The sequence below is a fragment of the Cylas formicarius genome, unplaced genomic scaffold (assembly GCF_029955315.1).
Source record: "Cylas formicarius isolate icCylForm1 unplaced genomic scaffold, icCylForm1.1 PGA_scaffold_10__41_contigs__length_53128322, whole genome shotgun sequence".
NCBI lineage: Eukaryota > Metazoa > Arthropoda > Insecta > Coleoptera > Brentidae > Cylas > Cylas formicarius.
The window spans coordinates 44,823,611-44,838,727 of record NW_026844214.1 but is presented as its reverse complement, the minus strand read 5'-3'; the positions used below and the strand labels follow the sequence as shown (position 1 = coordinate 44,838,727).

The 15,117-nt window shown below is 35.0% G+C and overlaps 2 protein-coding genes across 5 annotated transcripts in view; one reads left to right on the top strand and one right to left on the bottom strand.

The window, feature by feature from the left end:
* LOC132708277 (protein madd-4) overlaps positions 1 to 15,117 on the top strand; it is a 535,295-nt gene that overhangs the window by 26,591 nt on the left and 493,587 nt on the right. The gene's annotated exons all lie outside the window — the stretch shown is intronic.
* Positions 4,861 to 14,757, bottom strand: LOC132704400 (carboxylic ester hydrolase-like). Its single transcript, XM_060674373.1, has 9 exons — positions 14,655 to 14,757; positions 12,354 to 12,491; positions 11,825 to 12,287; positions 9,976 to 10,172; positions 9,734 to 9,917; positions 9,299 to 9,465; positions 6,415 to 6,535; positions 6,245 to 6,362; positions 4,861 to 5,139 (listed from the first exon to the last, which is right to left on the bottom strand). The coding sequence occupies exons 1-9, from the start codon at positions 14,709 to 14,711 to the stop codon at positions 4,932 to 4,934; spliced, it is 1,653 nt and encodes a 550-aa protein (XP_060530356.1). The 5' UTR covers positions 14,712 to 14,757; the 3' UTR covers positions 4,861 to 4,931.

Here is a 15,117-nt window from a genome sequence, read left to right as displayed (position 1 = left end):
GGTGTTCCTATTATATGGTCTTGAGAGGTTAGAATGTGGGACTCTCAGCCAGGTATCTCGCGTAAATCAAAATATCGTCGATATGCTGAACAACGCCTTTTATTCCCGATACAATTTTGTTAAATTTCAAGCTGAAATATTCCGGAGCGCAATTAATTAATTAAGGTGTAATTGTCAAAACTTGGCATTCTCTTTTAATTTTGATTTGATAAAACTCATTATTTGTATCTAATTTAGAAAAATAGCTCTCATTTAGTCTTCTATAATCGCAACACAAGCGAACCCCCTTCCCTTTGGGAACTACAACAATGGTACTGGTACAATTATGCCCCAAGATTGAAGTCGTTTAAGTTCGGATTCTAATTTAGGTAAAAGTGGTAAAGGTACTGCTCTAGGAGCTGCCTGAACAAACGGTTTTGCTCCCTCCTTAATTTGAATTTCAATTTCTCCCTTGAATTCTCCCAGACCGTTAAACAAGTTAGGAAATTCAGAGATTACATCTACTTTTGTTTTCTCATCTGGTAATATCTCTTGAAGACTCACCTGACCTGTGAATTTTAAGATCTCTAGATCGACTATTCCTCATCTGCCTAAAATAGAAGTTTGTAATGCTTGAAGTTGAGATTTTTTGTCTCGATATGTGATTTCCAACTTTAAGGTACCGATGTAAAGGTCGACCATCTGGATCCGATATGACATCATCAGGAGTTTTTAATTTTATTAAAAGATTTTCTGGAATAAGATTTACCGGCATGCACATCACATCGGCTCCCGAGTCTGCCAAAAACTTAATTTTATTTGAAAACCCTTCAATTTCTAGTCTACAAAACCATTGTGACATTGAGTCTGAATTTTGATTAGATCCTACCATTAATCCTATAAATCCATCTATGTTGCTGTTTTCTTCTTCGGAATTTGATTCCGCAGATTCTTTCTCCACTACCCTCGCGCTTTTGTTTTTGCAAACCTTTGCCCAACGTCCAATCTTCTTACAATGTGAACAAGTTGCCTTCCGAGCTGGACATTTTTCTCGTGAGTAGGATTCCTTGCCACAGAAATAGCATCCTGTCACTTCTTTGCTCTGTGTCCGTCCGGCTGCCTTTCCGCTGCCGCCTTTGCTGGTTCGATATTTATTTTTGTCCAAGACGCAGACCTCTTTCCCTATGCCTTCGCTATTCCTTAGAATGTTACTTTGTGGTGAAAGCATTTCCGCATTTGCGTCTTCTAATTTTAAATCTGATTTTAGCTGCAATCTGTCGCTGAGATTTTGATCTAGAATACCGTCAACAGTTCGATCTCTTATAAAATCGTTTTTCATGATCGTAGCCACAAGTGCAAATAAATTTAGTGTACCGATAAAACATGCAAATCTGTAATGAAATATTTCACTGGTTCCCGAGCTGCTGCCTTCTCCTATTGAAACGAGCCCTTCCAAAAACTACATATGTAAAAAACCTCCAATACGACAATAGCTACCGCATCGACTAGATTTTTTTGTCATAGAATTAGCCAGTCTAATTATATGACATAACCAAAAAACTAATTAAGAAGTGGTAAATGGCGTAGACTGCGCCATCTAAAATTGATACAAAATAAATTAAGCGCAGGAGATGAGTCCTTTTTTACGATTTGTTCTTATCGTAGAGTTTCTCGACCGAACGAGGGAAAACGCTCAACAAGAAAACCGGCGAAAAAAAAGGTGCCGTAAATATATATAGCTGTCCGGCTTGTTGTTGCGTAACCTGTCACCCGGACGTACGAAGAGATGCGTTTAGGTTTTTTTTTCTGACAGACGTTTAAAAATTCTTCTTCGAATTAATCTTGTCTTTTTATTTACCACGGACGGGGGAAAATAATTCGTCAGTCGCTTTGTTTTCGTCAAGATTTTTGTACTTTACAATATAAACTGAACGGCAGATCAAGTGAGACATGCAAAAAGTTGCCGCTGGTGTTGACCATTTTCTTCGATGCAGTAGCCGTTATTTTAAAATCGAAATTCATAAATAACTTTATAGCAAATTATTTTTTTTTGTTTTACTACGTACACACCTTGTATAACGAGGAATAGAAAAAATGATTCCATTATGGTGCACTGTTGTGAGAAACAATTAAAGTCAGGTTTTTTCAACATTTTTTTAGAGAAAAATACATCAAAGCTGCAAACCTACCAAAAACTTCAGTTTTCAGGTTAAACATTACCAAAGAATTCAGTATCTTTACATTTTCTACGCTATTTTGGAAAATTTCGACCCAACTTACAAACTAAAGACCTCATTGTGTCGACCATTGTCTCATAACAAGAACGAAATTTGTCTAAATAACCACCAAATGTCAGCATACGAATGGGTCAATGATTTTTTTCTTCCTTGTGTAGTTTGCGTTTAGCCTCCGTTTATGATTTTGTATTCGTTATTAAAAGTTTATTTGTTTCTCAGCTCATGTTTAATTTCATTTTTATTTCGCAAAACCTACTTTATGTCTGTAACAGAAATATACACAATCACGATGGCAGAAATAAAAGTAACTTAAAACCTAATTTCCTACGTAGATGTCAGAAAAACTCGGGGTACCTAATGGAAAATACTTGTTATACTTCTTTCAATAGTTCACAACTCCAAACTCAATTGGTTCAGTAATAGAGGATTTAAAAAAACTCATTCGATACCACAGAATCATAGACCATCGCATTACCGACCGAAAATCCAATCCGTCTATCAAAATTAGGCAACTTCTTCTGCGTGGCCACTTCATCTGCAGGTCAGTTTAATTAGAATTGAATAGAATTTTATTAACTATGTTTGTACAATTCCACAAACACATTATAGCAAGTTAAAAAAATTGACAGCAAAGAAATATTAAATAAAAAATAGAAAATAAACAACGCAAACAGAAAAAAATTGTTACAATACAAAAATTACAAAGAATCTTTAAATTATATTTTTTATTTTATCAGGAAGACATCTAAAATCCGAAAAGTTTTTTTTGTATTTGCTTAATTTAAATTTAGGAATTTGAAGATTACAATTTCTCGAGTGATAGTTATGCATATAGATTTGAAGGGGAAGGTAGCCCCACTTTTTTTTGGCAGCTGTACAGTTACCCCATATAGTGACACCGTATAATAGCTTAGAGTGGAAAAGCGCAAAATAATGAGCCGTCTCATCAAATATACAACAGTCGAGAGATCTAACCACAATCAATTTACAAGTGCAGCTCAGTTCAAACTGTCATCAATAGTTATACCGAGTGACCTCACGTTATTTCCTTCACAGAGCTGATTATCTGTTGGAATATTCAGGGTTTTCTCCTTGTCTAGGAGAAGTCTATTTGCCGTGAACTATTTCCTGGCCTTTTTTGAGATTTAGAACCAATGCAGCCAATACCTTACTAATATAATAGCACTGACCACTGCGTTCAACACATTGTGTAAGAAAATAGAGGTGTGATTCAACTAGTTCCAGTGGTACACTTCGCATATTATACCAAAATAGTATATTATGCAACAAGTGCAGTAAAGAGTATTTGACTCATGAGTTTATTTGGCACGAGCGGAGCGCACCGGAGCGCAGCGGAGCGAGTGCTTAATAAACGACATAAAGAGTTTACCAATCCGTATTCTACTTTTTCTGCGACGAAAAATAACAGACTATCGGACTAGATTTCGTACCATTCAAACACAATATTTACTAGTTGCCAATAAACATATTCGTTTATCGTTCCGATCGGTTCTGCTATTGTTGTCTCTTTTTTACTGTGTACGTTAGACAGGCAGAGATGTATTATTGGATAGATCAGATTATCTAATTACTAAATTTCGTACCATTCAAACAATATTTTTACCATTTGCCCTTAAACGGACTCCTTTATCGTTCCGATTGGTTCTGCTATTGTTGTCTCTCTCAGAGAGAGGTGTATTCTTGGATATGTCATATAAACAACGGAATAAATACAATTTTAAAACGTTAAGTTGTTTAATTAACTTTTACAACTGATCATTAAGTAGTTTATTTAAAGAAAAAAACTGTAATTGTAAGAAAAAAATCATCCAAGGATAGAGCTTTTAAGAGAATTACATTTTTAAGATCGTATAAGCAAGAAGAAGCAGGTCATAACCTTGAATTTTGTTTTGTTTGTACTAATAAGACGTGGATATTTCAAAATGGTATATTTGGTCTTGGCATGATATTAATATAAAAACTATAAAAACCACTAAAGTTCATGCGAACGGTATGTAAAATTTCTGTGAGAAACTTAAATTATAAATGTCACGTGCGGTGGAATCCCGGAAATATCCGAAGTGACTCGGATCCATGGGAAACGAAACTGATGTGGTAAAGTGACGCTTCCCGCACGCTGGATCTGTGTGTAATTAGGTATTTTACAGACGGGAGTAGAAAACAACTTTTTCAATATAAGTGTCTAGATTAGATTTTTCAACTACTTTATGCAGTCACACGACCCTGCTGGTTTAAAAATATGTTTCAAAGGATTTGTTTATGATTATTGTTAAAGATTCCAAAACTATATCAACGGTATACTGAAGTATTAAAGTGGCTCTATTATGAAAAAAAAATGCACTTTGCACCATTTTCTTTTAAAACAGCAATAATCCACACACCTAACTCTCCTCTTCTTTTGAGGATTTAATGCGATCTGGATATATTTTGAGAAAATGTTGCATCCAAACTTGTTGCCGATATGTCAGTTATCAGATTTTAAATCTCGCCTGTGAATGGATCTTCTCAAAAAAAATTTCATAGAAACTTCACTTCCCTTCCTCTAATTTTAGCATAGGTAGGGCCTCTATATCTCTAGTAGCCATATGGTTTAATTGTATACGCCTTGTTCAAATAATGTAAATTGATTCGGTCGACAAACCCACAAAAGTCATCGAAATTTATTTGAAATGTGACAATTCCTGACCCTAAATGCTAGTAAGTAGTGTCGATGCCTTCGCCGAATCTTCTGTAGAGGTCCCGGTAAAACAACCAATCCGATTGGCTCGGGTTCTTCGCAAGCACTAGCTCGTCGCCGATGTTTAAGTAATTCACATCATCTTTGTCACGATGTAGCCCGTGCTTGGCTGTCAGCCATGTGACGTTTCGAAACAATGGCTCGTCGTTTCTCGGGGTGGGGTTCCTTAGGGGTTAAAAAATTGTTAAACTAAAACTAACTTGTGTTTGTGTAACCGTGTGGGAGTGCGTTTGACATGTTACGGCCCATTCAATTCAAAGAATCGCTTTTCAATTATTATTTGCAAAATGCAACTAACCAAAATTACTATACGACAAAGCATAAGTACTATCCTTTTTAATGTATTATTTTATTTACACAAAACCGTATAAAACTCATTTCGAGTGGGCCAAGTGACGTCACCACACCAACACGGGGTCGGATATTAATATTAAATATAATTGGGTTGTATCTAAACTTTCTGATCAATTTACTTAGAATCGGCAATGACTTGTGAACTCAGATTTTCCTATGTGTGACAAAATCTCAGTCCAGGCAAACAAAAAAATTTGATTTGAGGCTGATCTTGACTTCACTCGAAATTCGTACTACACGATGTGTAACTATTAGTGACTGTTTTTTTTTATCACTCCACACAAGCGGGATTCTAGCTCAACTTAGCCCAACCATCCTGAACTTTGCACTGTTGTAATCTTCACGAAAATGAAATTCTTTTGAACGTATTGTTTAGATACCGAAGCTAGAACTATCTTCTTTAAAGATGGGGAATTTTGTGATGAAAAGAACCAGGGTGAATATCTTAGCTTTTTGCTTATTAGTTAAAAAAAGTGTACTTATAGTTTCTTATTTCTTATTCAGTAATATAACGACCTACGAACAGTATATAAACCCCTCTATCAAATTCCGTAAATTATCGAATTTTCAGATGTTTGCTAATAAAAGTCACCGGAACAACTACATTTTTTTCCTCATAATATTACCCAGTCTAATTAAATGACATAACCAAAAAAGTAATTACGAAGTGGTAAATGGCCGAGACTGCGCCATCTAAAATTTGATACTAAATAAATTAAGCGTGGGAGATGAATCCCTTTTTACCATTTGTTTGTTTCTCAATATATGTATGTATTATTCAATTTACATAAAACCGTATAAAACTTATATCGAGTAGGCCAAGTGACGTCACCACAGGAACACGCGATTGGAATAAAATGGGCCATGTAACTATCGTCTTTGGTTTACCGGTTTAAGTGTGCAGTGGTAATCTTACTGAAATTTGGCAAAATTTGTCCATAGCTTCAGAAGCCTGTCGCGAGTCAGTTGGTCAGCTCTGCTCGCATTCGCGTTATTCCTGAAGAGGTACTGCAGCTCGTCGGCATGGGCCGCCCCTAAAAATAACATTTTCGAAACAACACTCGTGGGACCCGCCCATGCGCGAACCTGGGTACTTTCTGGGCACGCCGCCCGCGTAGGAAAATACATAAAAGTACACGTCGGTGTACTTGGACATTAGGTTGACCGTTTCTCTGCCGGGTCTGTTGAATAGCTCTTCGCTCAGAAACTGCAAATTTTGTCGTTTGTATAGTCGGCATTAGCTTAGCGTTTATATACAGAGGGTCTTTCCGAAATTTGGCATCGTGTGGAAAATAATCTGTTCAACTCTGGGTATTCACTTACGTGAAAAGGCAAAAAACAAATTAATCTTCTTAAAATTTAGGCAATAATAAGTGATAATAAAATTCACTTATAAAACACCTAAAGTTTTTTTTAAATATTGGACCTCAAATGGTTTGTTATTTGGGCGTAACTTGTAATGCTAAACAACTTTTCCTCATACTATTTTTTTAAATTTAAATTTTATTTTTTTCTAAAACAATACTAGTTGCAAGAAATTGCATTAGATGCATAGGATGTTCAACATAGACGAATATATTTGGTCCATTTGAAATTGAAAAATCTCGATTTTCTTAAATGGCATACCATATATATATAATTATTTTGTCTGAAAGATCTTACAATAACCTACAACTTTTATTGAATATATCATATAGTCATATACTATTTAATGCTTTTAATTTATTTTAACTTTTCCAATATTTACCCTTCTTTCTGTCTAAGACTTTAACGTTGGTTTGTTATGGCAAAATTATAAGCCAAGAGGGCTCTGTTAAGGTTAAAAAATTAACCGTAAAAAGGCCTTTGTTTGAGTCATAGATAAAGCAATTTTGTTCAAAATAACGGCCCAATGTTAAATTAACAGGAAAGGTAAATAACGTTAAATTCAAATTAGCTTATCTTATTTGTAATTTGTATTTCTTGAAGAAGTATCACACTAGCTAGCTTAATAACTTAACAACTACTGACCTGGAGATTTTCTTGAACTTGAAGTAAAATTTCCAATTCTTTTTCTTCAGTTTCGGTTTTTCATATTCAATATTACCACAAGCATCAAATCGTTCCATTAAACACGGAAGAGATTTTCTAGTTAGTATTCGTGTATTACGGTACTTCGTCTCGTAAAGTCTCACTGCCAACGAAGTATTTTTTTCGCCTCACCCAGTATTTAAATAATATCAATTTTTTTTTATTTACTGACATCACAATAAATTTTATTAATTTATTTACTCAGTTGTCCGGTAAAAATTTTACAATGTAATTTTGTTTTTTTTTTCAAGAAAGCTTCCACAGGCTACTGTAATACTAGCTAACGTCTCGCCAATAATCCTTTTGGCTTCTTCAGAGCTTGACTGAAACTGGTTCGCATTTTACTCTGTACCTCCTTTTATATTGTTTGAGAGGGGCGGAGCTAAATAAGGGACATAAACACCGTCTCGGATGGCTGATTCCCATATTGGTGACAGGTAGAGACCGCAGTTAAGATTGTTATATTGCCTATAGATTTCTCTAGACTCTCGGATTTTTCGTTGGTAGAACAATTGATTAGATGCAATAATTTTTGTTTTATCGAATAAAATTTTATGACTGGTTTCGTGATTGTGTTCGGCAACTGCTGATGAGTTTATTTGTCTTAGTCTTAAGGTTCTTTCATGTTCTTTGAGCCTAGTTGATATTTTTCATCCGGTCTCTCCAATGTATTCTTTGCCGCATATGCATGGAATGCTGTAAACTCCTGGCATCTCAAATGGAATGTTGTCTTTGACGGATCGAACATATTGGGAGATTTTTGGACAAGTGGTAAATCTGGTTTTGACGTTATATTTCTTTAGAAATTTTGATATGTGGTCAGTGACATTTTGAATATAAGGAAGGAAAACAGTTCCAAGTGTGGGATTGCTTTCGGTTTCATTGCTATTTTAAGGTTGTGTGTTAACCGCGACTCAGGCCTCTACCTGTCATTGATATGGGAATCAGTCATCCGAGATGGTGTTTATGCCCCTCATTTAGCTCCGCCCCCCTGGAGCAATATAAAAGCACGTACAGAGTAAAATACGAGTCAGTTTCAGTCAAGCTCTGATGAAGCCAACAGGATAATTGGCGAAACGTTAGCTAGTCCGAGTCAACAAAAACCGACGCAGGAGGAATCCAGAAGTATCATAAAAAGAAAGTAATTTTGTCATGGTCAACTAATGATATAGCAATAGTTCTAGACAGAAAGAATGGTAAATATTGTATTAAAAATATTGTATTAAAATTAGGTATCTTTATTAATTTTGTAGATTTTTGTAAGATCATCATAAAAAATAATAATATGTGTGGTGTGTTATTTAAGAAAATTTAAAAACAAATATATTTGTTTATTTTGAATACCCTGTAGCATTCAATTCAAATTCCGTTGCGTATATCTTTTACGTCATCTTGGAATAACGCTAACATCAAATTTGAGTGATTTAGCACCTGGCTCAGTAAGATGATCATTCGGAATTCATCCCTTAAAAATAATGGCGCTATCGTAATATTTTTGAAAATGTGAAAGCTAGTGTTTTTTTAGAAAAAATATAATATTAGAAAAATTATTAGGTTTATCGTTAGTTTATCGTTAAATCACTCTGTATTTTGGCGGCACAGCTAAGAAAAAATGCTAATACATTGCACAGCTAAGTGGCCATCCCGTACATGTATGATAAAATCTAAGGTGGGTTTATCCTTTGAGAAATTTTTGTTACTTTTGTTTTTTTTAGTCAACGCCCTAAGAGTTTTTCTGTTTTAGAAAACTCAGTTCCTGCAAAATCTTATGAAGAATGATCTCTTTGTTTTATAAAAGAAAGATTTTGCCGACGTACATTTTTTGAATCATCCAAAATAGTAAAACGGCATTATCTCGCAAGCAACCCCATTCATTCAAACAAATTTTGTATACGCTCACATTGGATACTGATTGTGGTGTGCTGTTGAATATTCCGCCCCTACCAAAGTAGTGGACGTCGATTAGGTAACCGGCTAGTAGCTTTTCGACTCGATCTCTGGTCAAAGCCGGCGGGGCTAATTTGCTGGGATCAGCCTCGTATTGAGGTAGCAGCGGTTTAAGTTGATCTGCAAAAAACAACTCGACCGTCAACGTTTTAAGCGAATAGTTCCAATTCACAAACACAATTGTATCGGCAATTGATATCTACTGGTTTGGCAACGCAGCATTGTGCTTGAACATACATAAACTATAATCTTCCTAAAAAGGAAGTTTCGGTAGAGTTGAAAGCTTTTTTTTTGTTTAATATTTCATTGAACGAGTAATTTTTCGGGTTTATTTGTTCTGTTTTATTTTTCGCTTCGTGTTATGTTATGCTTGTCATGATTCAGTTACCGAAAATGTAAGTGATAAATCCTAGCTCGTTGGAGGTGTAACCGACGATTACGGGAACCCTGTAGAAATCTCCGCATATCAAAAGCTCGCGGCTTCTGCCGCTGAAGAAGGCTTCTTCGTGGTACGGTTCATCCACGACACCGAAAGTAGTTACGTTCCACTCGGTGGGTTTTATAATGAAGTTCTGGAACAAGTGCGAGATAATAGCTACACTACCGCGGCAATATAACCAAGTCGATTACCAAAGCTACTACTTGATCCGAAATTTGTTGGAGTACTGAGTAATCGACTTTCCTTAATTCCCTTACGAGCGTCCTAGTGCTAGTGGTGTTCAATCCGTACCTAATTCCTACATGGAAGGCGTCAGTTTTCGAGTTTCTAGATAACGCCAGTGAAGACAACGTGGTACCGCTTTCCATTATTCCACCATGGAAGAGCCCTAAAAGGTAACACAACCATTAAATAACAGAATGACGAGAAAAAGGAATGTCCATGAATTTCGAGACGTCACAGTATTCATCATCTGACAATAACTGCAAATAAAATTCTAGCGTAGGATTCGGAAAAAAGTTATGGCACAATTTAAGAGGTTTCTCCTGGATCTTCTGGATTCTTCCGGCGTCGGTTGTTATTGAATTGAACTTGCTGACGTTTCGCCACTCATCCTGTTGGCTCACGAAACTGGCTCACATTCTACTCTGTACCTGCTGTTTGAGGGGGCGAAGCTAAAGGAAGCAGCAAGAATTTTAGTTTTAACGCCAATAAGTTTATTTGTCTCAGGCTTAAGGCTTTTTCATGTTCTGTCAAGTCTTTTCAGAGGAAAGCCCTCGACACCTTCCATATAAAATCAAATTATGAAAACGCTTCCTTGATGATACTTTTTGTTATTTGGAAAATGGTCAAGAATCCCTACCAATTTTTTTCAGATATTTAAACGCTGTACACCCTACATACGTTTTAGCATTGAATTAGAAACTAATAATCATCTCCCATTCTTAGATATTCCTATCAATGGAAAATCAGACCTAATATTGGGTCGTTCTGTATACAGAAACACATCTCATCCGGCCCAAAAATCATTGATTATCAACTCTTTTGTTTACAGACAGGTAAAACCCATAATTAAAACATCTTACATCACAAAATACACTTCACCACAACCTTCCACAGACAAAGATTCCGAAAGCAATCCCACACTTACCACTGTTGTAATTCCTTACATTCAAAACTTCACTGAGCACATATCAAAAGTTCTTAAGAAATATAACTTCAAAACCAGATTTACCACTTGTCTAAAAGTCTCTCAATATCGTTGATACCATCGATATTAGGTGCTTACAGCATTCCATGGATATGCGGCAAAGAATACATTGGAGAGCGTGACGAAAAATATCTAGACTCAAAGAACATGAAACAGCCTAAAGACTAGGGCAAATAAATTCATCGGTAGTGCCGAACACAATCATGAAACAAATTTTATTCGATAACAGTAAAATTTTTCCATGTATTCAATTCTTCTACCAACGAAAAATCCGAGAATCCATAGAAATCTATAACAAATGTAGCAATCAGTCATCCGAGACCTTGTTCTTGCCCGAGCTCCGATCCTCTCAAACAATATAATATAAGCAGTTACAGAGTAAAATGCGGCCAGCTTCAGTTAACAGGATGATTGGCAAAACGTCAGCAAGTTCGATTCAACAACAACCGATGCAGGAGGAATGGAGAAGTTTTATAAATAGTGTTACAGTAGCCTGTGTAAGTATCTTTGAAAAAAATAGACCACTATAAATAACGTAATAGCTAGTTATACTTTTTTCAAACTTGTTTTTAATGGAATTTAAGTCCTAAGTGTTTTTTTTGTATCACTATGATTATGGCAGTTTTTTAGCAAAATATACACACATGGAATCACTAGTTTTCACATGCGCTCATTTAGTAAATGCTGGTGGTTTGGTCATGAGCCTGTGGTCCTTAATTGTTGAAACCTTTAGGTTTTCGTTGTCCATGTAAGTAGTTTTAGCAACACTCCAACTTACCAAATAAGGTATTTTGATAAAAAATGGTGTAACAACTAAGCGTAGTACGTACCTCTTGCTTTTTCGCTTTGAACCAAGTACGACACAGAACCGGATCCGGCGCTCTGTCCAAAAATGGTAACTTTATTTGGGTTCCCACCAAACCCTCTGATGTTTTCCTTAACCCATTTCAGAGCTAGTACTTGGTCCTTCAAACCCCAATTGCCGGGACTTTCCAAGTCGCCGGTGCTCAAAAAACCGAAAATGCCCACTCGATAATTGAAGGAAACAAAGACCACGTTCTCCTCGAGGAAGTTTTCCGGATTGTAAATGGAGAAGTTTGCCATTCCGGATTTGAAACTTCCACCGTATATCCAAACCATGACCGGTAAGTTTGCGTTTATCTGAGGTGTGTAAACGTTGATGTAAAGGCAATCCTCGGACCCGACAACTGCAGCACCATCAGATTGAGTGCATTCGCTTTTATCTTCGGCGGCGTCCAGTGGTTTTACCCAAGGACGTGCTTTTCTGGGAGCCTACGACGTAGAAATGTGCCCCTCTAAATAGGTCTCGAAATATGTATTATTAATTTATATAGTTACGCGGAATCTCAGATCGCCAATCGGTGGCTGAGCGTACGGTATTCCTCGGAACGCATGGTACGTCCTGTTCCTAAGTTGGGTGGTATTGGTAACCCCTCTTACGTCACCCTGACGTGTGGTTACCACGGGTCGCCCCACCTGATTAAACACAATTAGACACTTTGATGATGGCTTTTTTCTATCTGGAAACATATTTTCTAGTAATTGGGCACTTGCAAAATGACAAAAAAGAATTCGTGACATCGAAAATTTGCAATGTTTATCTGTAATAATAGGCTTCGATCAATCGCTTAAGGGTTTGATTCTGTATCTATAATTATTATGCGCAAATAATTGTAAGCGTTGTAAGGTTGAATATTTGGAATTGCAATTTTTATGCAGTGCTACCAAATTATATGCCTAAATTAAAGTTGTTGCAAATTTGAGAATTTCTTAATATTTTCTATCCGGAAGATCCATCACCCGCCCTTTTATTTTTATTTAAATATAAATTATGAGTTCAAATTTCAAATTTTCTTCGTAAACTGTGAACCACTCAACAAAATGTTAAAAATTTAATATTTATAGTAGGCGTGCCAAAGTATTGAGTTATTAAAACAAAATATATGAAACTGAGCATAATTTAGATCAAATAATAATATTAATTCCACAGGCATGTATAAATTCTAGGTTAGAATAGGAACAGTTTTTTCTTCAAACCATTTGTTTTTTGTTAACGATATGTTTAAATAATAGTATTTGATAAAGCTAAGACATTTTGTATAAAACCTAGTCTATTTAAATCAAAGGTTGAATGAATGGATTGGAAAAATAAAAATGGCCACCCAACAGCCCAGACGTGATGCCCATTTTTATGGGGAACTCTAAAAGATTGTGCACCATCGAAAACAGAGAACATCTAAAAAACCTGATTAGAAGTTCAATTTCTAAATGAAGAATATTCCCAATCTATCACTAGAAGGATTATCCAGGCATTTGTAAAACTAATTAGTTCTAGAATATTTTTTAATTTTGTAAATATTTTGAAAACTATTGAATTTAGGTATAGACTACGGATATTAGAATATAAGTAGGATAGGATTAGGATATAATTAGGTATTAGGTAATGTTATACGAAATGTTTTCTTATTTCTGGCTAGGCTTGATGTTTGTTGAAATTTTTCATAGATTCTATGAAAGTTTTTTCTCTGGATCGTGCAATGTAGCCCTCCCATTCGGTTTAAAAAACGTTTCCAAAATTAACTGTTATTTTATATATGATGAAAGAGCATGGTTTTGCTAGATCTGTAACCATCACTGTCGGTTGAACTGAGGTTTTTACTTGATGAAAATCCATTTATCAAAATAAATAAGAACTAAAAGTTCAGATTTTCACGAAATTATATATTATGACATGACAATTGTTTCGACAACACCGTGTCTTTATCAAATGTCACGGTGGACACGGTGTTGTCGAAACAATTGTCACGTCATAATATATAATTTCGTGAAAATCTGAACTTTTAGTTCTTATTTATTTTGATTCCATAGAATGACTAACGTTTTCGGGCAATGTAAGAAATGTTTTAATTTCAATATCTTTAGAAAATTTGCTTCAGTTTCTATGGAATGTCTATGTAATATTAGGAACTAACAAAACTAACAAAACCTAAATTCAGGCAAACTAGTCTGTCCTAGACCAAATAAATCAAAACTAACCAAACCTGTCAACACATTTAATTTTCGCGAAAGATAAACCCACGTGGCTCAGGGAAAACTACTTGTTCATTAATGTTGGTTAGTATATATATATATATATATATATATATATATATATATATATATATATATATATATATATATATATATATATATATATATATATATATATATATATATATATATATATATATATATATATATATATATATAATTTTAGTTTTGCTTGAAATCAGGTTTGGTCGGTAACAGCTGAAGATAAAAAATAACATATAGAATCTCTAAAAGCGATAGGCGAATTACCATTATCAAATCGGTATTTTGAGAAATGCCACGGAAAATGTATGTAATTTTAATTTAATAACTAGTCAAAGTTTGCCAGTAACTATAATAGTCCACGGCATCTTCTATCTAGCCTATTAGATTGGATTTTATTCTATGTGGTAAGAAATATTTCAATAAAATATTTATTTTATTAAACGACCTTTATATACGTGTTATACTTTTACACTTCGGAAACTTGTATGTTATTTTACATAGAATCATTATAACTCTTGCAAGAAGTGAATTGTCTGAATCGATTTTTTTTGTCAACATACTCACTTGGCACAGTATGCCATCCGAAGTGACAGCAATGACCAAAATAATGAAAAGCACCATGTTCTAGTAGCAGAATGGTACCTAGATACTAAGTCGTGAGTTGCTTATATAAGTTTTTCAGTTTGAGATAGTGGTGGTTAATGTGAATATAAAAAATATTACCTGGAACTCGTAAATTATGCACATATTGTTAGCCTTGAGCGTGATAAAATTGAAGCCTATACGGTTTTGTTTATGTGTTCTTCTGATAAACGGTATGCTTAAATTGCTACAATAATTAAGTTTAATTGTTGATGTTCGAAATGGCATTTTATATAACCATTTTGCATATATTCTTGCTAATTTCTTCCCTTTGGAAATTCAGGTATTCAGGGCAGTGGTGGAGCAGTGCAATATCTTAAGATCGAATAGTAAACCTATCAATTTTTTCCAAAAAGTTATGTGAAAAGAAAAAATGCAGTTATTA

Bases quoted from the DNA above. Each gene is read 5' to 3' on its own strand.
- LOC132704400 (XM_060674373.1), bottom strand. From the start codon at position 14,711: ATGGTGCTTTTCATTATTTTGGTCATTGCTGTCACTTCGGATGGCATA. The intron at 9,918-9,975 runs GTAATCGACTTG...CACTTGTTCCAG, and splicing joins CGGATCAAGTAGTAGCTTTG to AACTTCATTATAAAACCCAC. The intron at 6,536-9,298 runs GTGAGCGTATAC...CAAAATTTGCAG, and splicing joins CACCACAATCAGTATCCAAT to TTTCTGAGCGAAGAGCTATT.